The sequence below is a fragment of the Bos grunniens genome, chromosome 29, assembly GCF_055505025.1.
Source record: "Bos grunniens cultivar Pamir isolate PY7600 chromosome 29, Bosgru_T2T1.0, whole genome shotgun sequence".
NCBI lineage: Eukaryota > Metazoa > Chordata > Mammalia > Artiodactyla > Bovidae > Bos > Bos grunniens.
The window spans coordinates 45,607,412-45,633,691 of record NC_141193.1 but is presented as its reverse complement, the minus strand read 5'-3'; the positions used below and the strand labels follow the sequence as shown (position 1 = coordinate 45,633,691).

General features: G+C 38.0%; 1 protein-coding gene across 11 annotated transcripts in view; it reads left to right on the top strand.

Annotated features, from left to right (window-relative positions):
* NOX4 (NADPH oxidase 4) overlaps positions 1 to 26,280 on the top strand; it is a 183,390-nt gene that overhangs the window by 15,187 nt on the left and 141,923 nt on the right. For 7 of the 11 annotated variants that reach the window (XR_015157409.1, XR_015157412.1, XR_015157411.1 and 4 more), the window contains 2 exons: positions 21,228 to 21,338; positions 23,146 to 23,230. Coding sequence is in view for 5 of the 11 variants with exons in the window: in XM_086383221.1 (XP_086239347.1) it covers positions 21,228 to 21,338; positions 23,146 to 23,230 (196 nt within the window). In the remaining 6 variants the exon portion in view is untranslated. The remainder of the gene's footprint in view (positions 1 to 21,227; positions 21,339 to 23,145; positions 23,231 to 26,280) is intronic. The other 4 variants (XR_015157410.1, XM_086383223.1, XM_086383224.1 and 1 more) reach the window with 1 other exon arrangement.

Genomic DNA, 26,280 nt, shown 5'->3' with positions numbered 1-26,280 from the left:
TGAAGATACATTTTTCTTTTCTTTTTTTCCCATAGCTCAGAGTATCTAAAGGGAAAACCAAGCAAATATCAGCAGTATATAATAATGGATTCCAAATTGGAAAAAAAAAAATCACTCATATAAACCACAAGAATGCAGAGCTTCCGTGTGAAAGTTCCTCTTCCACTTGGGAAATGGCATTCTTTATATTGGGTTTCCCTGGTAGCTCAACTGGTAAAGAATCTGCCTGCAATGCAGGAGACCCCGGTTTGGTTCCTGGGTCAGGAATATCCGCTGGAGAAGGGATAGGCTACCCACTCCAGTATTCTTAGGCTTCCCTTGTGGCTCAGCTGGTAAAGAATCCGCCTGCTAATGCAGGAGACCTGGGTTCCATTCCTGGGTTGGAAAGATCCCCTGGAGAAGGGAAAGGCTACCTACTCCAGTATTCTGGCCTGGAGAATTCCCTGGACTGTATAGTCCATGGGGTTGCAAAGAGTTAGACATGACTGAGCGACTTTCACATTCTCTATATTACATTCATTACCTACAGCCAAATTTTTCTGGGATTTGGGCCTTGGCTTGGATTATGTAAAACCCACCATTGAACTACTCAGCCGTTTTGATCTTGTGCATTTTTTAAAACACAAGAGAGTGAAAAATGAGTCAAATGAAAATCTGAAAAGTTTAGTTTCTTGGATGATAATGCATCTACAGGGTTTCCTTAATTTTGATTTGCCTGAAGAAAACTGGTCTTAGATTTGTACTGGTTTCAAAGCTTGAGTGTGTTATGCGTAAAGGAGAAAATATACTTTGTTCAATCCACAGATTTTAGATACATGAAATTTAATTTGTCTTGTATGGTATTTATTCTAATTCTTGTTAAAGCCAAGAGTCTGCTATTGCCTTTTCCTTAGCATAGAGAAACTATTAGCTTAAATTTCAAGTATAGTAATATCTGTGAAAATTTCAGATTATCAATGGCAGCAACATAATACAGTGAAGAGAACATGAATTTTGGGGACAAATTGACCTAAGTTGAAATCTTGACTTTACGTCTTAATAACTGTATCTTTAAGTAATTAATTGAAATCTTCATAGTCTTACTTTCCTCAGTTTTAAACTGAGAATTATGTTATTGAATTGAACTACATAAAAATTCCAATGTTGAAACATTTTGACTTAAAAAATGGCAATTTTGCATAGGTTAACCTTATTTTCTCTTTTATAGGATTATTATTATTACTGATTTGAGATAAGCATAAAGTAAGATGAGGAAGAAATGAATTATGTTTCTTACCTTCCTTCTGATGCCAAGTGATAGTAGACAAATTCATGAAAATGCTAGACTCATTTCTTTCAGGAAAAACTGTGGAAGTTCAGAATGTTTTTATATTGAAATATATTTGTAACCGTTTCCTAATAACTGAAAGTTTCCTAAGTAAACTAAGAGAAGTTATTGTCCAATTTTGTGGAAATGTATAAATTCTGAAGAATTGGGTTGGCCAAAAAGTTCAAGTTTTTCCATAGGATGGTATGGAAAAACCCAAACGAACTTTTTGGTCAACTCAATATTTAAGATGATAGTTTGCAAATTATAGTATATGTTTTTTTTTCTTCTTTATGATTTCAAAATGATTTGACTGCTCGGTTGTGTTCGACTCTTCATGACCTTTGGACTGTAGCTTGCCAGGTTCCTCTGTCCATGGGATTGTCCAGGCAAGAATACTGGAATGGGTTGCCATTTCCTCCTGCAGAGGATCTTCCCGACCCAGGGACTGAACCCGAGTCTCCTGCGTCTCGCTCGTTATAGGCAGATTCTTTACCTCTGAGCCGTTGGGGACTGTCACAATTAATTGCTTTTCAATTGGCAGTAGTTTTCAAATTTTAGCTCCAAATTTGTTTATCTTTTTAAAACTTTCCATTGAGCAAATCAAAGATTGAGGTTCATATGAAGAAGACCAATTTCATAGGACACTAGCAATAGATCCTCTCTGGAAAAACAAAGGATTTAAAAAACCTATGTTTCTGCTATTGGGTAGAGAGTGTTTAAATATATACCTTAGCTTGCAGCACCCAGTCTTCATAGGTCTGTGCAAGGCCCCTGCTTTCTTTCTTACTGTTTATTTGTCTACTAATTCCTTAATCACTCCTTGATCTGCAATCCTGTTTTCCTCCCAACATTGGCAACTTTTCTAATAGTGTGTGGACATGTATCCTTCTATTGGTGTTTTATATGCATGTAGTTTTTGCTTGCTTTTTTAATCCACGAGAATGGCTTTGTGCTAAGGACTTACTCTCTTTCTTGCTTTTCTTCATTTTCTTCAAGCCCATTGTGTTTCAAGGGCTTCCTTGGTGGCTCAGTGGTAAAGAATCCACCTGCCAATGCAGGAGATGTGGATTCAATTCCTGGGCTGAACAGATCCCCTAGAATTAAGAAATGGCAACCCACTCCAATATTCTTGCCTATAAAATCCCATGGACAGAGGAGCCTGGTGGGCTACAGTCCATGGGGTCACAAAATTCAGACATGACTTAGTGACTAAACAGCAACAACAAATTATGTTTCAGAGTCTCTCTATGCGACTGTGCATTTCTTCGGTCCTTTGCCTCTAGCTGCGATGGCACCCCACTCCAGTACTCTTGCCTGGAAAATCCCATGGATGGAGGAGCCTGGTAGGCTGCAGTCCATGGGGTTGCGAAGAGTCGGACACGACTGAGTGCCTTCACTTTCACTTTTCACTTTCATGCATCGGAGGAGGAAATGGCAACCCACTCCAGTGTTCTTGCCTGGAGAATCCCAGGGACGGGGGAGCCTGGCGGTGTGCCATCTATGGGGTCGCACAGAGTCGGACATGACTGAAGCGACTTAGCAGCAGCAGCCTGCCACATTTTACTTGCTTGTCCTCCTAGAAATAGACAACGTATTCCCCACTACTTCAAGAGACATCATGATGAACACAGAGCATGCTATTACAGTGTGAATATTTTAAGGTAGTTTACTAGTTTTATAATTAAAAACTGCCTACTGGGTTTTCTTGAGATGGAAGACTACAAATTTGTTCATATTGTAACAAATATAAAATTTTGGAATTTATTATAATGGTTTTAGTTAGATGACGATAGTGGAGGTGATATCACACAGGGTACAGTTCTAAAAAAATAAGACATTTGATTATAATAGCTTGTTTTCAATGAGAAATCTTAGGGATAGTGGGTGACTGAAGGGATTAATGCGGTGAGTGTTTTAATTATTATTTAATTTCTGTATTTACATGGCTTCTTTCTTAGGTATTACCCATACTGTTAACCCTCTAAACAAAAGATAGCCATATTAACAGTTACAGTAAAAGGAACAACAACAAAAGAACATCGGATTTTGAAATACTGGGAAACTGAACAAACCAAGGAGAGAACATTAAAACAGTAGGTGAATACAGTGAAATGAGTTACAGAAAAGACAGGTTAAACAAAGTTGTGTTACAGCAATTCACTAACTTTCTGAGCTGTAAAGTATTAACAGAGAACTTGCACCTGCCTAAAGGAGAAGGAAATGGCAAGCCATTCCAGTATTCTTGTCTAGGAAATTCCATGGACAGAGGAGGCTATGGTGGCTGGTGGCTATGGTCCATGCGGTTGCAAAGAGTCAGATATGGTTAAGTGACTAAACACCACCACCAACCCAAAAGACTAACCAAGGTTAGAAAGGTTAGGAGCATGGAGTGTAAGTGGAGGATTGTTTGGTTTGTTTTTTGTTGTTTTGTTTTGTACATGGCAGCATATCAGCGTTTTATTTACTAATATTTTAATACATGTTGAAATACTTTTCTTTTTTTTTTCAGAAACTGTTAATTAAGTGTCTTAACAGCACATAAACTAATCACACTGTAAGAAATATAATATGGCACTTGAATAATATGCAGCTTGAATAATCTTTAATGTTTGGGCCTCTTAAGCGTTAAAGAATCAGTAATTTTATCTCTTAGCCCTCCCATGCCCTCAGTAGTTCTTCTTTACAATACCTGGAGCCCTTTTTTCCCTTGGTAGCTCTCTGTCACTGATGATTTACCTTCTTCCCTGTTCCTGTCCTGTCCTGTCTTGTCCTATTGATCCTGTGCTTTAAATGAACATCTTTCCATTTATCTGAAGGTTAGAATAAAAGAGGTCAGCAAGTTAATGTCCTTCTGAAAACTTCCTCTTTAAGCCATGAAAATATGAAGCTAATGTATAAAATTAAGGAAAACAATAGAAAATACACAAAAATAAAAATGAAAATTGCCCCCTATTTTCATTTAAAGGTAATATTCCTCCTCCTCAAGTTATACTTTTAAGACATTCCCCCTTTCTTTTCTTTAGAAAATAATTTTCTTTTGACTTCCATATGAATTAAATATTTTTTCATATATATTTTTCATATTTATCCCTTTGAATTTAAGGGAAAATGCAAAAAAGGTAATTTATATCTCAGCATCCATACATACCCATGGTTAACGTTTTAATGTGTTTTTTAAATTCAAATTTTTTAAAATAACAATGTGATCATTTCAAATAAACAGTTTTGTACTCTTTTAAAAATATAAGATTAAATATCACATCAGATTTATCCCTGTAATCACAAGCTGTTACACATGCATTATTTATTTTTAATATTTTACTGAAGGAATAAAAACATACCTCACTTAAACATTCTTATATTTTTGGACATTCAATTGGCTTTTATTACTTCACTTACCTAGAAAACGCTGTGAAAAACATCATTGTGTAGAATACCCCTTTGGGTATGTCCTTTGGGTATATTATTAGAATTTCAAAGTATGCTAACCCATTTCATTTATTGTGAATTTTTATTTATCCATTTGATTCTTGGTGCTCAATTATTAACTGTATTACATTTCAAAATATCCACCTCCCTATGAATGCCAATAACACAAAATTAGAAACTTCTTTTAACTTCTAAGAGATAACTAACTGTATGTATAAAATCTATGTCAATTTCTATATCTATGTTTATGCCTGTATATGTAGATTAACATTTGTATACATGTATATTCTTAATTCAAAAATATCACATTTTTTATTATTATTTTTATTTTATTTCTATTATATGAATTACTTTATTTTTAATGGCTACATAGTAGCACATAATGTGTATGATAATTTGTTTTATATTTCTCTGCTGTTGACCTTTTTGGTTTTATTCATTGTATCACAGATTGTACTGCAGTGAATATTTTAGAAATTTATATGTATCCTTGGTTCATTTGTTTGCTATTTACTTTCTTAAGAAAGTTCAGGCTGTGATATTTTAATCTTACTTACTGTTAGGAGAAAAAAATTAAACTTTGTTTACATTTTTCTTTACCAATATATCACATTATATTTGATTTACTCTATTGTTCTACCAGCAGATGGACTAATATGGCCACTGCATGTTGACCAATTAAACACTGAAGAGTTTGGTAGAAGACTCTAATACTTAAATACGTGTGCAGCAGGAAGTTAGGTAAAGGATCTGTAACAAATGACCCATTCATTCAGTCCGTCTTCATCTTACCTGCTCCGTTAGGTGTGTGCGCCTTTGGCTCCCCAGGTGGTGCTAGTGGTGAAGAGCCTGCCCACCAGTGCAGGAGACGTAAGAGATGCGGGCTCGATCCCTGGGTCAGGGAGGTCCCCGAAGAAGGGAATGGCAACCCACTCCAGTATTCTTGTCTTGAGAACCCCACGGACAAAGGAGCCTGGTGGACTACAGTCCATAGCGTTGCGCAAAGTTGGACATGACTGAAGTGACCTAGCACACATGCAATGTATCCCGAGTTCTTACTCTTAGAATTGATAACTTCTTGAAGCTATATGCATAAAAAATATATATATATGTATGTGTATATATATATTTTTTTCAAAGAAACACTAGGAGAAAGCCTGATTCTAAGTTGGAAGTTATGGTTAAATGATGCTGAATTAGCCAAAATTGCTAGTATTTTGAAGACAGAGATGGAACTTAAAGACACTTCTATAGATTCAATTGAAAATGTTATTAACAAATAGGATTTAATTCAGCAGTTGTAAGATAGATATGTTTAAGTAAGTTATGCTTGACAGACATGTGAAAAAAATCTTAATGTTGAATATCCTATATTCAATATATGAGTTTTAATATATATTGTTATGCATAGTCTGATTAAAATTCTAACCAAGTGAGTAGGTACCATTGATATGAGTATTGTTTTCTTCCAAAAGTTACTCCATATGCTCAGGTTATTGGTTATCTGTTTTGGCTTATAAATTTTAGGAGGAATTTTGATAAATTGAAAATGGTGTAAAGATGTGGAAGAACCATACGAGAAGGAAGAGTAGCTTAGAGGTAACTATATAGTCAGCAATTGTGATCAGGTGTTCTGAATCTGTGATAATGGAACAACAAGTCTTCCTCTGCTGTTTAGCCAACCAGTCTCTGCAAAATACATTTCATTCCCCAGTGTTTTTGTGTCGGAGGAGGAAGGTGTAATAATGACATAGAATCCAATGGTCTGTAACTCTTGAGGCCCTTGTTGTTGGGCCTTAGAAAGGAGTGGAGGCAAAGAGACAGGTGTGAGTATCCACAGTCATGTCATAGATGAATTGTAAAAATTCCATTTTAATAATGTTTGTCAGCTAAAGAGGTCAACTGATTTTCACCTGATACGTGTTCACCTTTTAGAACAGTTCCATGAAGGAAAGTGGAGGGCATTTTTATTGCTGTTCTGTTAAATTCTTCAGTGCTCAGTTTTGGAGACTAGTGACCTTGGCAGAGGTCACAGGTGGTAGGTGTGGTAAAAATTTCATACCTTTTAATTGGTGACCGTTCACCAGACAGCATTGCCTTTAAAAACCCATGAATGTGTTTGTGTGCAGTTCTGACTACCATTTACATTGAATTAAGTTTTTCCAGATAGACGCAAAGTCTAGAAGTGAATCTCTTCTGCTCTCCAGGCTTTTGGCACAGGAAAGACAGCAGAGAAAATCAGGACGGAACTGTCCTATGTCAGTCTTGCTTTCTTCTCTCTGTAGTAGCTAAATTTCTTTCTGATTCATAGTCGATTTCTAAGGAAAGACCACATTCTCACTGAAAATGGAAGGAAGTTCATTTCTAGAAAGTGCAGAATGAAGTATGTTGTTGTTTTAGTCACTAAGTCGTGTCCCACTCTTTGCGACCCCATGGACTAGAGTTGGCCAGGCGTCCCTGTCCATGGCATTTCCCAGGCAAGAGTACTGGAGTGGGTTGCCATTTCCTTCTCCAGAGGGATCTTCCTGACCCAAGGATCCAACCCACTTCTCCTGCATTGGAAGGCAGATTCCTGATCACTGAGTCACCTGGGAAGCTCTAGAATAAAGTATGATGACATATAAAAAGGAAAGATTTGAGTTAAACATAAAATTTCTGGATAAAGTATCAGAATCAACATTACACTTTTGGTGGCCCCTTAAGTTATATGGGAAAACATTTTCTCCAAGCATCCTTCTTTCAAACTTCTTTTACAGACAGTGTTTTAAAAAAAGGCAGTTTATAGATAGGAAGAAAGGCCAACCTGAGTCAAAAATTACATCATAGTTGAAAGTCTCCAGGCAGTAAGTTGACAGAAACCAGCTAGGATCATTTGGAATGAATGAAAGTTTTTTTATTATGGCATGAAGGGGCATTCATGAGCTTTTGGATATACCCCAAGGGCCCTGAATTGGTAGCTTTTATTGGGATTTATTGAGAAATAATTACTCCAATTATTATTAACTACTTTCTGGTTGCTCATGACACATTATTCATTATTGTTTCCACGTGAACCTTATGAAAATAGGTAATCCACGTTTGAAGTAGCTCTTCTTTGAAATATATTTTTGTCTATAAGTGCAATCTTGCTCACATGGAATGTTCATCATATTCTAAATTAATATCCTTATCATAAATTATTATTGGTTTAAACCAATCATTTAAATTAGAGCCACAGTTTTCATTTATAGATACAGCAAAAATAAATTGTTCTGATTTTCTGCCATGAGCCCTTTTATTTACTATAAAGGCAGTAAAAAATGCCTACCGTTGCCTTGCAAATCATATAGACAACCTCATACTTTATGAGGTTGTCTCTTCTTGCTCATGTATTTGTCTCATGACTACTTTCTTTGGCTTTCACTGCTAAAGGAACATTTTCCCCAAGGAATATTTTTTTGAAATAATTTTCTTTAGTTTTGACCATGCATTTTTGAGGTTCCTAAGAATAGGGGTCAGTTTGGGCTTTTCCACTTACTATACTGCCCCTTTCTAGCTTTGTGGGGGAAGATAAGCATGTGATAAATAGGTAAACCATTACAATGTATTGGGTCAAGTGTTTCAAAATAGGTACAGATAGCGAAAGGCAAAAGGGAAACTTTGAGAAAGATGCCTCAACTTTTTCAGGATATTGGAAAAGGAGAAAACTTTGGAGATGTAAATGAGGATACTGTTGGGGATGTTGGCTTTAGGAAGGCCTCCGTGAGAAAATGAGCCTTGGGCTGAGACTTGAGGAATAATGGGAGTTCATCTGATAGCATAGAGGTAGTTAGAAGAGGTGTAATGGCATCATGATAGAAGAAAGGCAACAGCTAAGCTGCAGGTAGGGAACTGAGATATGCAATAAAGTGTGCAATCGCTGGTCAGGATAATGCATCCAGGAGCTGAACTGAGTTATATAATGCAAAAGTGCATTATAACTGAGTGCTCTTATGGTTTCAGCAATTTGGCTTATTTACAGGCTTCTAGTATAAGTTGGATCAACAAGAAGGTTGGACTTGATGACAGTCCATCAGAGAGCTCCAGCGGCCCTTAGCGTTTTCTTCACATTGGGTGTTGCTCAGTTCGATACAGAAGATCCCAGTGCCTAGAGTGGTGGGTGTTGGGGAAGTGGAGACACGATTGGTATCTCGGGAAACTTGGTTTGATGGAAAGACCAGGTCCTGGGTTCTCATCCTAGCTGTGAACTAGATAGATCTCTTGGGTAATCACTTTTGGTTTTGGTTCTTTTTTCTTTATTTCCAAAATGAGGGCATGAAAGGATCATCTCAGAGGCTCACTCATTCGGGATCCACCATACATTAATTGCATTCCTACTAGTTACCTGGAACGCTCTTTATTTCTTTAGATACACCTGAGTGGAGTAAAGCTCATCTCCTATAGCTCCAAGCAGAGCTGAGGATGAAAAGACAGTCTTGGAAAGAGTGATTTTTAAGAAACTCTGCCCTACTTTTGCCTGGAAAATCCCATGGACGGAGGAGCTTGGTAGGCTGCAGTCCATGGGGTCGCTAACAGTCGGACATGACTGAGCGACTTCACTTTGACTTTTCACTTTCATGCATTGGAGAAGGAAATGGCTACCCACTCCATTGTTCTTGTCTGGAGAATCCCAGGGACAGGGGAGCCTGGTGGGCTGCCGTCTATGGGGTCGCACAGAGTCAGAGACAACTGAAGCGACTTAGCAGCAGCAGCAGCCCTAAGAGCATTTAAATTCTATAACTAGACCTAGTTTGTAGATGGCCAGAGATGGGACCATAATAATAGCTTCTGTTAACTTCTTATTTGCCAGATACTGTACTTAATATATGTACACAATTAATATATATTAATATATAATTAATATATGTGCAATATATATATATAATTACCCTTTGGGGATATTATTTTATTTTTCGTTTTATAGATGAGGAACATGAGACAGAAAGGGTAAGAATATTACCTAAGGCCACACCACTATTAGTTTGATGCAAAAGTAATTGCAGTTTTTGACCGTGAATTTTAAATCATTATTACAAGGTTCAAACACATCTTTATTCAAAATTGGAGTCATTACAATCAACACATTTTTGCCAATGAGAAATAAGTTTGTTTATTCCTGTAGCATAAAAATCCATGCTTCAGGGACTCTTTGGAAAACATTTTCTGCCTCCTACTGGCTGTGGAAGTGTTTTCCCTGAAAAACGTTGTCGAGATGCTTGAAGAAGTGGTAGTCTGTTGGTGAAAGGTCAGGTGATTATGGTGGATGAGGCAAAACTTCATACCCCGATTTGTTCAATTTTTGAAGCATTGGTTATGAGAAGTGAAGCATTGGGCCCTTTCTGTTGACCAATACCAGCTGTAGGCGTTGCAGTTTTTGGTGCATATCATTGATTTGCTGAGCATACTTCTTAGATATGATGGTTTTGCCATATTCAGGAAGTGGATCAGATGGCAGCGAATCACCGAACAGTGACTGTGACCTTTTTTTGATGCAAGTTTGGCTTTGGGAAGTGTTCTGGAGCTTCTTCTTGGTCCAGCCACTGAACTGGTCATTTTTGTTAGTTGTTATATAAAATCCACTTTTTGTTATACGTCACAATCCGATCCAGAAATGGCTCATTGTTTTTGCATAGAATAAGAGAAGATGACATTTCAAAACGACGATTTTTTTTTTTAAAATTTCCGGCCAGCTCATGAGGCACCCACTTATTGAGCTTCTTCACCTTTCCAATTTCATTCAAATGCTGAATGACCATAGAATGGTCGACATTGAGTTCTTTAGCAACTTCTCATGTAGTTGTAAGAGGATCAGCTTCAATGATTGCTCTCAATTGGTTGTTGTCAACTTCTGATGGGCAGCTACTATGCTCCTTATCTTCTAGGCTCTTGTCTCCGTTGCAAAACTTCTTGAACCACCACTGCACTATAAATTTATTAGCAGTTCTTGGGACAAATGCATGGTTGATGATGAGAGTTGTCTCTTCGCTTTAGACCCGTTTTGAACTCAATAAAGAAAATTGGTTGAATTTGCTTTTTGTCTACCATCATTTCCGTAGTCTAAATAGAAAATAAACAGCAAGAAACAAGTAACTAGCAAAAAAGCATGAAACAAGAAATGTGCATTAACATGATTATAACATAACCACATTTATTTAAGAATGTATTCCACTATCAAATGGCAAATTTCTTTTTTTTTTAATTTATCAAAAAATGTTTTATTTTATTCAACAAAAAAATATTTTCTGAGAACCTATTATGTACCAGTATTATACTAGGCATGGGAAATATTTCGTTGGCCAAAAAGCTCATTCAGGTTTTTTCCATAAAATCTTATGGAAAACCCAAAAGACTTTTCTGGCCAACCTAATACAATGGAGAACAAGCCACCTTGTCAGATTCTTTTTTTTTTTTTAATTTAATTTTATTTTTAAACTTTACATAATTGCATTAGTTTTGCCAAATATCAAAATGAATCTGCCACAGGTATACATGTGTTCCCCATCCTGAACCCTCCTTCCTCCCCATACAGTGCAAAAACTGAAATTGTATTTTCATCAACGTAATAGTAAAAGTATTTAAACTCAGGTCTGTCTGTCTTCAAAAAGTGATTCTAAAACAATGACCACCAAACCTGATTGTACCTACTGCAGGAACACCTACAGACCTAAAGAATCAGAATTTCAGAAGGTACAACAGAGATAATATTTGTTTTTAAATAATCCATCAAGTAACTTTAATGTGTGATTAGAGAAATATTAGATAAAGATTTATATAAAATGACAGGAAAATCCAGTGGTTGAATAAAAGGCTAACCAACTGGAAGAATAAGGATGTTTTCTGGTTTATTTAGAAAGAGCATTTGAATTCACATCCCTGTTCTGATGAGCAGCATGTTCTGTTCTTAAGGAAGTAACCGAGAGCATGAAGGGAGGCCTGGGTTCCAGAACTGTGTCTTTATGAACTAACTAGCAATGCAGACAGAGGCAAAGAGGTTGACCTGTATGACATGTAAGGCCTCATGAAAGAGCTAAGTTCTATGATTATACAAATAGTTAAGAATTAGGTGTTGTGTAAGCTTTATTCCGGTGGGCTGCTGTCTCTGGGGTCGCACAGAGTCGGACACGACTGAAGCAACTTAGCAGCAGCAAGCTTTATTTGGTTTGATTAAAAATATTTCCTTGGAGAAAAAGAGTTAATAAAATTGACCTCAACAAGTACAAATTTACATAATTTTTGACAAACATAAAATACCAGGTCAGAATATAAAAAAATCTTTTGTAAACCTCTACGCTAATTTTTTTTTTTATTCTTTTCCTTGAAATGACTAATTGTTGACTCACCAAGAGGTAACTAAGAAAATGACTAATTATTAAAGATTACTAATAATACTACTCTGGCCTTTTCAGATCCTTTTGGACACCAGTTATACCTAGATATTTACATGTGGAATGTCATTTATATTTCCCTAAAATTGCTGAGAAAATTCCCAGCTGAGAGAAAAATGTTCATTTTGTTAATTTACCAGAAAAGGTAGTTTGCAAGCCCTCTCTAAAGTCAACTATTTCAGCAGAATTTTGTTACAGCTTAATAGCTCTGTCAAAAGCTTGGTTGAAGATGAGGAAAACGTGAATGTAAAATTTTCAGCTAAGGCAAATTTGGAAGGAAAAGTAAAACTAGAGCGTTCACTTCTAATATAATACAATGGGCTAACACTAATAAAATCTTACATTTATGTACCTGCTCTCTCACACTTCTCTCCGCCCCCCCATTTTTTTTTCATTGCAGGATAGAGGGGTTGTTTCTTGATAGCAATTCATGTGAGAAAACTGTAAACACAAGATGAGTCATTATGCAACATAGTTCCGCACAATATAACAGTCTTGGAATCAGCAGAACTTGCCCTTAGTGAGAGAGAGCATAATCTTAACTACTGAATTCTGGTAAATTGGAAAAGGTCACTGAGATGATTGTTGTTGTTCAGTCGCAAAGTGATGTCCGACTCTTTGCAACCCCATGGACTGCAGCACGCCAGGCATCCCTGTCCCTGACTGTCTTCAGAGTTTGCTCAAATTTGAGCAAATTTGCTCCATTGAGTTGGTGATGCCATCCAACCATCTCATTCTCTGTCATCCCCTTCTCTTCCTGCCTTCACTCTTTCCCAGCTTCAAGGTCTTTTCCAATCAGTCAGCTCTTTGCATCAGGTGGCCAAAGTATTGGAGCTTCAGCTTCAGCATCAGTCCTTCCAATGAATATTCAGGGTCAATTTCCTTTAGAACTGACTGGTTTGATTTCCTTGCTGTCCAAGGGATTTTCAAGACCAACACCACAGTTTGAAAATATCAATTTTTCAGTGCTCAGCCTTCTTTATGGTCCAATTCTCATATCCATACATAACTACTGGAAAAACCATAGCTTTGACTAGATGGACTTTTGATGGCAAAGTGATGTTTCTGCTTTTTAATAATACACTGTCTAGGTTAGTCATAACTTTTCTTAAAAGGAGCAAGCGTCTTAATTTTGTGGTTGCAATCACTGTCCCAGAGAAGGCATTGGCGCCCCACTTCAGTACTCTTGCCTGGAAAATCCCATGGATGGAGGAGCCTGGTGGGCTGCCGTCTATGGGGTCGCACAGAGTTGGACACGACTGAGCAACTTCACTTCCACTTTCATGCATTGGAGAAGGAAATGGCAACCCACTCCAGTGTTCTTGCCTGGAGAATCCCAGGGATGGGGAGCCTGGTGGGCTGCCATCTATGGGATTGCACAGAGTTGGTCGGACACGACTGAAGCGACTTAGCAGCAGCAGCAGCAGCAGCAGCAGTAGCAGCAGCAGTCACCATCTACAGTGATTTTTGGAGCCCTAGAAAATAAAATCTGCCGCTGTTTCCATCTATTTGCCATGAAGTGATGGGACCAGATACCATGGTCTTAGGTTTTTGAATGTTGAGTTTTAACCCACTTTTTTCATTCTCCTCTTTCACCTTTATCAAGAGTTTAGTTCCTTTATCGTTTCTGCCATAAGGGTCGTGTCATCTGCATATCTGAGGTTATTGATATTTCTCCCAGCAATCTTGATTCCAGCTTGTGATTCATCCAGCCCAGCATTTTGCATGATGTACTCTGCATATAAGTTGAATAAGCAGGGTAAGAATATACAGCTTAACATACTCCTTTCCAAATGTTGAACAGTCTGTTGTTCCATGTCTGATTTTTTTTAAATTTTATTTTATTTAACTTTACAATATTGTTTTGGTTTTGCCATATATCAAAATGAATCTGCCACAGGCATACATGTGTTCCCCATCCTGAACCCTCCTCCCTCCTACCTCCCCATACCATCCCTCTGGGTCATCCCGGTGCACCAGCCCCAAGCATCCAGTATCGTGCATCAAACCTGGACTGGCGATTCATTTCATATATGATATTATACATATTTCAATGCCATTCTCCCAAATCATCCCATGTCTGATTTTAACTCTTGCTTCTTAACCTGCATACAGGTTTCTCAGGAGATAGGTAAGGTTGTCTGGTATTCCCATCTCTTTAAGAATTTTCCACGGTTTGTTGTGATCCACACAGTCAAAGGCTTTAGCATAATCAATGTAGCAGAAAGTAGATTTTTGGGGGGGGAATTCCATTGCTTTCTCTATGATCCAACAGATTTTGGCAATTTGGTCTCTGGTTCTTCTGCCTTTTCTAAATCCAGCTTGTACCTCTGGAAGTTCTCAGTTCACATATTGCTGAAGCCTAGCTTGAAAGATTTTGAACATTAACTTGAACATTACATAGCATATGAAATGAGCACAATTGTCTTATAGTTTGAACATTTTTTGGCATCCCTTTCTTTGGAATTGGAATGAAAACTAAACTTTTCCAGTCTTATGGCCACTACTGAGTTTTCCAAATTTGCTGGCATATTGAGTGCAGCATTTTCACAGCATCATCTTTTAGGATTTGAAATAGCTCAGTTAAAATTCTTTCACCTCCACTAACTTTGTTCATAGTAATGCTTCCTAAGCCCACTTGACTTCATACTTCAGGGTGTCTGGCACTAGGTGATTAACCACAGCATCATGTTTTTCTGGGTCATTAATACCTTTTTGTATAGCTCTTCTGTGTATTCTTGCCATCTCTTTTTAATCTCAGCTGCTTCTGTTTAGTCCTTGCTGTTTCTGTCCTTTATTGTGTCCATATTTGCTTAAAATTTTCCCTTGGTATCTCCAGTTTTCTTGAAGAGATCTGTGGTCTTTCCCATCTATTGTTTTCCTTTATTTGTTTGCATTGTTCTCTTAAGAAGCCTTTCTTATCTCTCCTTGCCATTCTCTGGAACTCTGCATTAAGCTGGGTATATCTTTCCCTTTCTCCTTTGCCTTTCTCTTCTCTTCTTTTCTCAGATACTCATTCGTAAGGCCTCCTCAGACAGCTCCTCTGAGACAACTCCTCAGACAACTGCGTTTCCTTTTCCTTGGGGATCGTTTTGGTCATTGCCTCCTGTACAATATTACAAACTTCTATCCATAGTTCTTCAGGAATTCTGTCTACCAGGTCTTCCCCATTAAATCTGTTTGTCACTTTTACTATATAATCATAAAGGATTTGATTTGGACCATACCTGAATGGTCTAGTGTTTTTCACTACTTTCTTCATGGGGGGAATCTTAAAATTATCGCAAGAGTTTTAGAGGCCTAAACAATTGTGTTAACCCAAAGAAAACAAGAGTGAGCTAGAAAATCATCCTATTTTTCTTTTCCATTTTTTGGCAGTGCCACGTGGGATGTAAGATCTTAGTTCCCATTAGGAGTCGAGCCCACACCTCTGCATTGGAAGCACAGAGTCTCAACCACTGGACTGCCAGGGAGGTCTTGAAGCCATCCTAGTTTTAGCTTCAGTTTTTTAATGTCTATTTTAGAATATTTTTATCCAGAGTGGCCTTGTGGGTAGAAGTTATACAGACACATATTTCATGTAAGTGTAAGAAAACAAAATAGATGTTTTTGATGGTAGAACTGTTTGCTCTCTCTGGACATATTCAACAAAGGGTGTGGATTGCCTTTGGTTAGGACTCTCATGAGAGAGTAGACACTGGGTTGACGGTGGCATGTGGGTTAGACCATTTTAGTTCTCCGATTTTAGATGTATCTGTTTTAGGAAATTATTTAGCAAAATAAACTTACTGATAAATAAACTATTTAGTTAAAACTGAATCCTTTCTATATGTACGGTTCATATATAATTCCATAAAATGTATTTCTTGTCTCAAACAAAATTTCACTATTGTGATGATTAACTGCACAAAGTACTGCCATTGCCCAAATTATGTTTTTCCAATTAGTTATGCACATTTCATTCAGAGTTATCATTGCCAGATTCTAATGTCTTCTTACCACCTCCCTGCTCATGACATAATGCTCTGCAACTGATTTTAGGATAAACACACACATTCTTAATATGACCTATAAAGTTCAGCAAGGTGTAGCCCTACCTGCTTCTCCAGTCTTATGTTATACCATTCTCCATTTCCAATCCAACTATATTGGGCTGCTATTGATTTCTCACCTATACAATGTGCTCCTGTTTTCCGCACATCAGTTTTCATGCTGGGTTTTTTTTTTTTTTTCATAAATGTTCTTCTTGTTCCTAAATGACTTCTGCTCACCGTTCAGATCTCAATTCACTTTTCATTTAGTCCAGAAAGCCTGCCTGATCTTCCTATTTAGATCACATTCCCTGTTATATATATATGCTCATATTCTGTAGTTCTCATTCACTGCATTGATCTCAGTGTATTTTTTATAATTTACATTTGATTGTGTAGCTGTTTGATTATCATCTGTTTTCCTTACTAAAATATAACATCCTAAGGAAGAAAGCATGTTTTGTTTTACTTAATTATTGAACTCCCTGTACCTTGTGATATGTATGTATCATAGTAAATGTATGTTGAGTGAATAATATAAGTGGAATAGGTAACACCTACTATGGAAGTACAGGAGAGACTATTTAGAGAAAGGATGGGATATACTACCCTAATCAATAAGGTAATTTTATATAGTGCTTGCATTTTTTAGACCAGTTTTACTTTTCACAAAAGTCGTGAAAGCTAGGATTTTTATAGCACATCATATTATTTTAATTCTATGGGTAAGAAAATTTTATTTTTCTTAACTTTACAAATAAGGCCAGTTAACTAGCAAGAAGAATAGTTATTAAGTAACAGATCTAAGATTAAAAAAAGAAAAATGAATGTGTGCTTGAGATTTTAGGAAAATGACCGTGTACTTGTTGTTATACTTAGATACTACATTCTTTTATGTATGTGTGTGTGTTAGTCATTCAGTTGTGTCCTACTCTTTGTGACCCCATGGACTGTAGCTCACTAGGCTTCTCTGTCCATGGAATTCTCCAAGCAAGAATACTGGCATGGGTAGCCATTTGCTTCTCCAGGGGATCTTCCTAACTCAGGGATCAAATCTGGTCTCCTGCACTGCAGGCAGATTCTTTATCATCTAAGCCACTAGGGAAGCCTCACCACGTTCTTTTATAATTTGCTTTATATGGTATCTTTTCTTATAGGACTGTCTTAGTTCAGGCTGCTACAACAAAATACTGGGTGACTTAAACATTTATTTCTTTCAGTTTTGAAGGCTGGGAAGTCTAAGAACAAGATGCCTGCAGCTTTGGTGTCTGTTGAGAGCCCTTTTCCTGGTTTGCAGATGGCTTCCTTCTTGCTGTATCCTCAAGGAGGAGAGAGGGAGCGCTGGTCTCTTCCCTCAATGGCAACCCACTCCAGTATTCTTGCCTGGAGAATCCCAGGGAGAGAGGAGCCTGCTGTCTATGGGGTCGCACAGATCGGACACGACTGAAGCGATTTAGCAGCAGCAGCAGCAACCCCATCTCATCTCAGGGCTCTATTCTCATGATCTTGTCTAAACCTAATTACCTACCAAAGACTCCACCTTCAAACACCATCATGATAGGGTTTCAATGTGTATGTTTGGGGAACACAAACATTTAGTCCATAGGAAGGACCAAACTATGTATTATTTATACATACTCTAAAATATTCTAAAATATATTTCTAGTTTTAGAATTTTAAACATGGAATTTTCAGTTACATTTGAGACTTGCCTGCAATGCAGGGGTTCGATCCCTGGGTTAGGAATTTCCCCTGGAGAAGGGAATGGCTACCTATTCCAGTATTTTTGCCTGGAGCATTCCATGGACAGAGGAGCCTGGCGGACTATAGTCAATGGGGTTGCAAAGAGTCAGACACAACTGAGCAACTAACACTTTCACACTTTTTGAGATCTTCACAGGTAAGATTTGAACCATGAAAGTTATGCTGCCATCTAGTGATAACTAACCTGAATGAAATTCGAAAACTAGCATAGCAGGTTAAGCTCTCCAGGAATGGTAGAACATGTCATCCACATAGAATGGGCTGGACACATAACTTAGGCAGACATTTCTTTTTAGTGAACATTTGAAGTAGCTGATTCTTACGAAGATCATGAATTAATAATGACTAAATAAAACAAATCTTAGCTGTAGAATACTACCCAGGTAGTAAGTGGATTAGATGGTTTCCTATGATTGTGCCACTTAACTGATATCTGTCTCCGTTTCCTTACTGTCTTGACTGCTTCTGAATGAGAGAATTTTGTACTCTGATAACCTAATAAAAAGGAATTTTCATCTTGGTTTAAAGAGCTAACCATGTTCAGGAACAAACATATATGAGGAAATGAGTTCTTGGTAAAATGTCCAGTTAGATTTTGCAGCATCATAAGGAAGAAGTGGAATGCTAAAATAAGCTTCATTTATCCCAAGTAGACACTTAAAGGCACTTTGAATTAAATTACTGTGATTTAATGTAAACACAGCAATAAAACACTTCCAGATATTCAATAAATGGTTATAAAATACAAAATATATAAGAATTTTCTTTAAAGCACTAAACCCCAAAGAAAATTTGAATAATTTATGTGTATTTCTTAAGACTTGAACATACATGATAGATTTTAGCTGATGTATTTAAGCGAGTTTTTGTCCTAGTACATTAGAACTGCAGATAAAATTATCATTAAAAGCCCTCAAGCTAAAATTTTTTTATATAAACATCCAGATTAAAAAGAGATAACAATTCTTCTATTTCTCTGGAGGCCTAAACAACAAAAACTTATCCCTCTGAAATGATCATTTTGCTCGCAGATGTGAGAAAATTATATTTAACACTTTTTTTTTTAGATAGTCCATAGAGGATTGTTTCTCTTTGTCCATTTACTGGTATACTCATTGAACTGTATCCCTGAGGTGTTCAAACTCATGGTGGAGAAATAGCCTAATTGGAAAGATTAATTACTTTTCATATAACTCAATGAAAATTATGGCTTTCCTGACCTGGCTTCTTACCCTGTCTCCCCTTCAGGAATAATATTTCATGTGCTGACAGTAAACACTATGTAACAGAGTTGCTATTTTGCCAGGAGTTAAGTTGGGAATTTCAGGATCATGAGCAATTTTAAGATAAGTAAAGCAGTTGACCTACACCTATTTCTTTTTTAATTAATTAATTAATTTTACTTTACAATATTGTATTCGTTTTGCCATACATTGACATGAATCCGCCATGAGTGTACATGTGTTCCACATCCTGAACCCCCCTCCCATATCCCTCCCCATCCCTTCCCTCTGGGTCATCCCAGTGCACCAGCCCCGAGCACCCTGTATCATGCATCGAACCTGGACTGACGATTCGTTTCACATAAGATATTTTACGTGTTTCAATGAAACACATGAAAAGATTCTCAGTGTCACTCATTATCAGAGAAATACAAATCAAAATCACAATGAAGTACCATTTCACACCAGTCAGAATGGCTGCGATCCAGAAGTCTACAAGCAATAAGTGCTGGAGAGGGTGTGGAGAAAAGGGAACCCTCTTACACTGTTGGTGGAAATGCAAACCAGTACAGCCACTATGGAGAACAGTGTGGAGATTCCTTAAAAAACTGGAAATAGAACTGCCATATGACCCAGCAATCCCACTGCTGGGCATACACACTGAGGAAACCAGAATCAAAAGAGACACATGTACCCCAATGTACACCTATTTCTTAGTTGATACCCTTAACATAAAGTAGCTTTGTGTTTATTCCAAGACAAGTGCACAAATATGACGCCATGTCTTGTTTTCATGTGATACACTGTTTGTATGAAGAATGTAGATAGTATCAGACAACAGCGGATGTCAATCTAGCAGGAATTTGATTTAAAATTAGTTGCCAAAAAGTACTGGATCATACCAGAGGGGTGTGCTTCTTTGAAAAATACGTTGTATAGTGTAGTTATGATCAGCTTTGTATGAAGCACAGATGATCTGGGATCTCTCTTGGTTCTGGGTTAGGGAAGACCTTTTTTTTTTTTTTAAATATTGTATTTGCTTATTTTGTTAGTTGAGTTGCAATGTTATGTTAATTTTTTCTGTACAGCAAAGTGATTCAGTTATGCATATATGCTATACATATATGTGTATTCTTTCTCATATTCCTTTCCATTAGTGATTATCACAGGATATCGAATATAGTTCACTGTGCTATATAGTAGGACCTTGTTGTTTATCCATTCTGTATGTAATACTTTGCATCACTAACCCCAAACCCCCAATCCGTCCCTCCTGCACTCCCCTCTGCCTTGGCAACCACAAGTCTTTTCTCTATCTGCAATCTGTTTCTGTTTCATAGATAAGTTCATTTGCATCATATTTTAGACTCCACATATAAGTGATGTCATATGGTATTTGTCTTTCTCTTTCTGACTCATTTCACTTAGTGTGATCATCTCTAGGTCCGTTCAGTCCAGGTTGATACAGATGGCATTATTCCTTTGTTTGGCTGAGTAGTATTCCACTGTATATATGTACCACATCTTTTTTGTGTGGTATCAGGGAAGCATCAGGGAAGAACTTTAGAGGAGGAGTACTTAGGAGGAAGCCTGAAAGATGGGTGGTGTCAGTTAGGTGGAGAGCTTAAAGGCAGATCCTAGTGTGGAAAGGAGTTATGTGGAGGCTAAGAGTGCTCTAGAGGGTACACAATTGAAAAGGCCTTTGTTTGAAATTCTTGTTAACTTATCAATGAACAAAGGAGTCAACTCTGCACTTGTGTGGATACACAGAATATTCTGAAACTTTAGGGCTCTTACCACCCAGAACATTATAGGAGGAGTGGAATAAGAAATTGACCTTGCCCTGAAATGATGTAATCAGGTGATGAGAGCACTAGTAGAAATGAAAGGAGGCTAAGTTTTATGGCAGTGCAGAAGAGAAAGAGTCCAGCTCTCTTTCGGTAAGAGAGAAGGTAGAGGGTTATTCAGGAGCTGGCGTTTGCCATGGTTCTGCAGGGTGAGGTCAGCAGCGTGTTTTTAGTTTACTTGTGTCCTTAACTGTGTTTTGACTCTTGCCTTATTTGTTCAGCTAGGATTGTGTCTAAGCAGAGCCTCTGCATCTGTTCTTAACCTCAACTGCAGCCTTATCCTCTTACCCATGTGCCGCACCCTCCTGGCTTTCCTTCGAGGATCGCAGAAGGTAAGAAAAAAAAAAAAAGTTCTAGTCACTGATTCCAGCATAGCAATTAAGTGTAAAAGTATCACGTTAGTCCTACTTAATTTTCATGGTCTGAATTTCTGCTGGAGTGATTTCTTCAAAGATGATCCTGATGTAATAAATACCCATCATCTGTTAAGGTGATCACTGAACTATTCTACAACAGTAAGTTAGGGCAGTGGGTAATAGAAAGAGTATCAGATACTGTGCTAACATATATAGAATTCACATATATACTTGTCAATCCTCGCATGATTTTGGGGGTATTGCAAACAAAGAACCTGAAGCACAGAGAGTTTAATTAACTTGACCAAGACCTTAGGACTAGTGAATGGTAAAGCTGAGATCAGCCCCAGTGCTGAGCTCTTTCCACTAAACTATTCCTCATTGAAGTCTTGTAGTTTCATTTAATTAAATGCAGGTGTGCACACTAGAGCCCCATGCTGTGCTTATTCGCTCAGTCGTGTCTGACTCTTTGCGACCCCATGGACTGTAGTCAGCCAAGCTCCTTTGTCTATGGGATTCTCCAGGCAAGAGTACTGGTGTGGGTTGCCATTTCCTCCTCCAGGGGATCTTCCCAACTCAGGGATCAAACTGAGGTCTCATGCACTGCAGATGGATTCTTGACCGTCTGAGCCACCAGGGAGGCCCAAGAGCCCCACGGGCTTTCAATAATACACAGGATGGCTGCTGGCCTTGGTGGCAGTTTCTTAAAACACATTCCTGTTTTGAGCTGTGTCAGTGACTTGAAATAGAGTTCTTGGATATGATGTGACGTCGTGTATGATATTTAAGTGTAAAAGAAAGGATTTGAGAAAAGAGAAAAGCTCTTTGAAAGTTAAAAATCCGACTGAAATTGTTTTCTGCCTTCTCTTGTCCGTGTGTGTGTGTTTAGGTACATGTGCGTTCACTGCTTTCTTCACTAAGATAGTTAGTCACTACTGGATCGATACTGATATTTCCAAAGGAGTTGTTAACATGAGGTCATTTTGATGTTCTGTGAAGTTCGTGTAAATGGATTTACTGCAGTTAAAGTTCTCAATCTTTTCATGAAATTATATTTAGAAACTCTTTACTCTTAATGCAGTAATTTGTGGAAATAACTCTTTCTGTAGGTTGCCAGCTACTGCAAAATGCTAGGTTTAGATCCCTGTGGCTGGCCATTGGCATGGTATGAAGAAAGAGAAAATAAATGACAGGAAATGGAAAGTGCCCACCTAAGTCTCAGCGTTTAATAAGACTTAGAGAATTGTCCCCCAGTGTGAAACATAGTATGTAAAGATGCTTGACGTTTTATTTTTGTACAAGATCAAGCAGGCATTTAAACCTGTAGATGAAATTGTTTTATTTTAAAATAATCTTAGTTTTTGACCACAAAAGGAAATCACACATATTGTAAAATGAAGACACTGCAGAAATATGCAAAGTTATCAGTGAAGGGTCCCCCTAATGTTGCTCTGCCAGCACAACCACAGTTTGAGAAAAATGCCTGCGAGTATGTTAACATGTACAGTGACATTAATTTTAAACAGTATAGGATCATTGTGTAGTTTATGTGTTGTAACATTTTTACCTAACAATATATCTTGTGTGTCTTTCCATATCAGTACTAAGCCTCTTCACACTCTCTCTAATGATTTGAGTGTTGCACTGACTAGAGAACACTTCATCTCATCATACTTCATCTCATCAGGTTTTAATTGATAGACCTCTGCTGTATTTCCAAAGCTTTGTGCATGTCACTGATTTGCTGCATCACTTTTATCATATTAAATTTTTTTAAATTTAGGTTCCAAGCCGGAGAACCAGAAGATTGTTGGATAAAAGCAGAACATTCCACATAACCTGTGGTGTGACTATCTGTATTTTCTCAGGTGAGGAAAACCGCAAGATGTTAAGTATTATGTTAGGACATTTTATGGATGGCATTTTTATCATGTATGCTTTTCTTATTATGTAGCTTAATTTTCTCTTCCATGTGTGTAAAGAAATGTATCTAGTGGCATTACAGAAAATGGGTAGGTCAAGTATATTTCTATATGTATTCAAAGTTTGGTCCTTAAGCTGGTAATGATTGTTTTTCTTAAAGGAAATAGTTTCATTTAGAAAGATTGAAAGAAGGTGATTAAAAGTTTTCAACCTCTAAAAGTAATGACATGATAGAAGTTTAAATTCTTGAAAATTAAAATGTGAAATGTGCATTCATAGAATATGATTCCTTCAAAATTATATTTGTTAAATGTTTCTTTGATATTACTACTTGGGCAGAAGAGCAAACGTCAAAATTGTGGAAGTTTATTCTGCTCAATTCCAAGATTAAATGTAAAGTGAGAATATTTGATTTTTAAGAATCATTTTAAAATAAATGTTTATCCTGAGCAAAGTTTTGAAACAGAAAGTTATAAACATTTTTATTAGGTGTGTGCATGCTGTCACTTCAGTCATGTCTGGCTCTTTGTGAACCTATATATAGACTGTAGCTCGCCAGGCTCCACTGGAGAGAATCCATGGGATTCTCCAGGCAAGAATACAAGAGTGGGTTGCCATTTCCTTCTCCAGGGGATCTTCCAGCTCCAAAGATCAAACCTGTCTCCTGCATTAGCAGGCAGGCTTTTCACCCTAGTGCCACCTGGGAAGCACATGGACTCTGTCAATGGATTGTATAGTCTGTTCCCAGCTGCTCATCTGCCTTACTGGGAGACATAATCTCTCTGATCTTCATTTTGTTGTTAACCTTAAAATGGATTGACAGCAGCACCTACCTCATGGTTTTAAGAGGAAAATGAAAACATGCATGTGACGTTCTTAGGATAGAATTAATTATTATAATTTACAACCTCGTGAGTAAATTATCTCAGTGCTACTGTGTTTGTTTGCTTAGTCATTCAGTCGTGTCCAGCTCTTTATGACCCCTGAATTATAGAGACCTCCAGGCTCCTCTGTCCATGGGGTTTCCCAGGTAAGGATACTGGAGTGGGTCGCCATTTGTGCTAAGGATTAGGGTTGGATTAAAGCTAGAGAGTGATAGGTCAAAAATGGAGGATGATCAGGAAACATTGGTACATTCTTAACTTGATTTTTTTCTAGATGGTAGTTTTGTCCAAATATTCCATCAGTTGGAGAACAACCCCAAGACTGAGATAGTGTAAAGTGTTGCCATGACTGAGCTTGTGATTCAGAGGGTTTGCATTCTGCCGCTCACTAGGGGTCTGACCATAGCTAAGTCACCATTCTTTTCTTCTTGATTTAAAGATTTATTTATTTTTGACTTTGCTGGGTCTTCACTGCTGTGGGCTTTCTCTGTTTATAGCAGGCTTCAGTAGCTGTGGCATATGTGGGATCTTCCAGGACTAGGGATTGAACCTATGTCCCCTCCGTTGGCAGGTGGATTCTTAGCCACTGGACCACCAGCAAAGCCCCTTAGCTTACCCTTGGTTTTCTTATCTGTAAAATAGGGATGTATTATCTATAAAACAGGATTAAATGAGAAAATCCACACAAAGCACATCACTTTTGCTCTGCTGCCTAAAATCAAAAGCTGTGAATTCTTTCAAACTAAAAAACATTTTAGGGTCTTCCCAGGTGGCTCAGTGATAAAAATATGCCTGCCAATGCAGGAGACACAAATTCGACCCCTGGGTTGGGAAGATCCCCTGGAGGAGGAAATGGCAAGCCACTCCAGTATTCTTGCATGGAGAATCCCATGGACAGAGGAGCCTGGTGGGCCACAGTCCAGTTCAGTTCAGTTCAGTCACTTAGTCGTTTCCCACTCTTTGTGACCCCATGAATCACAGCACGCCAGGCCTCCCTGTCCATCACCAACTCCTGGAGTTCACTCAAACTCATGTCCATCGAGTCAGTGACGCCATCCAGCCATCTCATCCTCTGTCGTCCCCTTCTCCTCCTGCCCCCAATCCCTCCTAGCGTCCAATGAGTCAACTCTTTTCGTGAGGTGGCCAAAGATTTGGAGTTTCAGCTTTAGCATCATTCCTTCCAGAGAACACCCAGGACTGATCTCCTTTAGAATGGAACGGTTGGATCTCCTTGCAATGCAAGGGACTCTCAAGAGGCTTCTCCAACACCACAGTTCAAAAGCATCAGTTCTTCAGCGCTCAGCTTTCTTCACAGTCCAACTCTCACATCCATACGTGACCACTGGAAAAAACATAGCCTTGACTAGATGGACCTTTGTTGGCAAAGTAATGTCTCTGCTTTTGAATATGCTATCTAGGTTGGTCATAACTTTCCTTCCAAGGAGTAAGCGTCTTTTAATTTCATGGCTGCAGTCACCATCTGCAGTGATTTTGGAGCCCCCAAAAATAAAGTCTGACACTGTTTCCACTGTTTCCCCATCTATTTCCCATGAAGTGATGGGACCAGATGCCATGATCTTCGTTTTCTGAATGTTGAGTTTTAAGCCAACATTTTCATTCTCCCCTTTTACTCTCATCAAGAGGCTTTTTAGTTCCTCTTCACTTTCTGCTGTAAGGGTGGTGCCATCTGCATATCTGAGGTTATTGATATTTCTCCCGGCAATCTTGATTCCAGCTTGTGCTTCTTCCAGCCCAGCGTTTCTCATGATGTATTCTGCATATAAGTTAAATAAGCAGGGTGACAATATACAGCCTTGACAGACTCCTTTTCCTATTTGGAACCAGTCTGTTGTTCCATGTTCAGTTCTAACTGTTGCTTCCTGACCTGCATACAGGTTTCTCAAGAGGCAGGTCAGGGCTACAGTCCATGGTGTCGCAAAGAGTCAGATACGACTGAACGACTGAGCACACACACACACGAAACCTTTTAAGGAAGGTGAATGTATCTCTTAAGGATATATTTCATACAGCTGTTACCTAGGGCAACTTTTTCGGGAGAATTAAAAAGAATGGGATTTCCTCTTAGGATGCCTTTGAACTTTGGAGACATA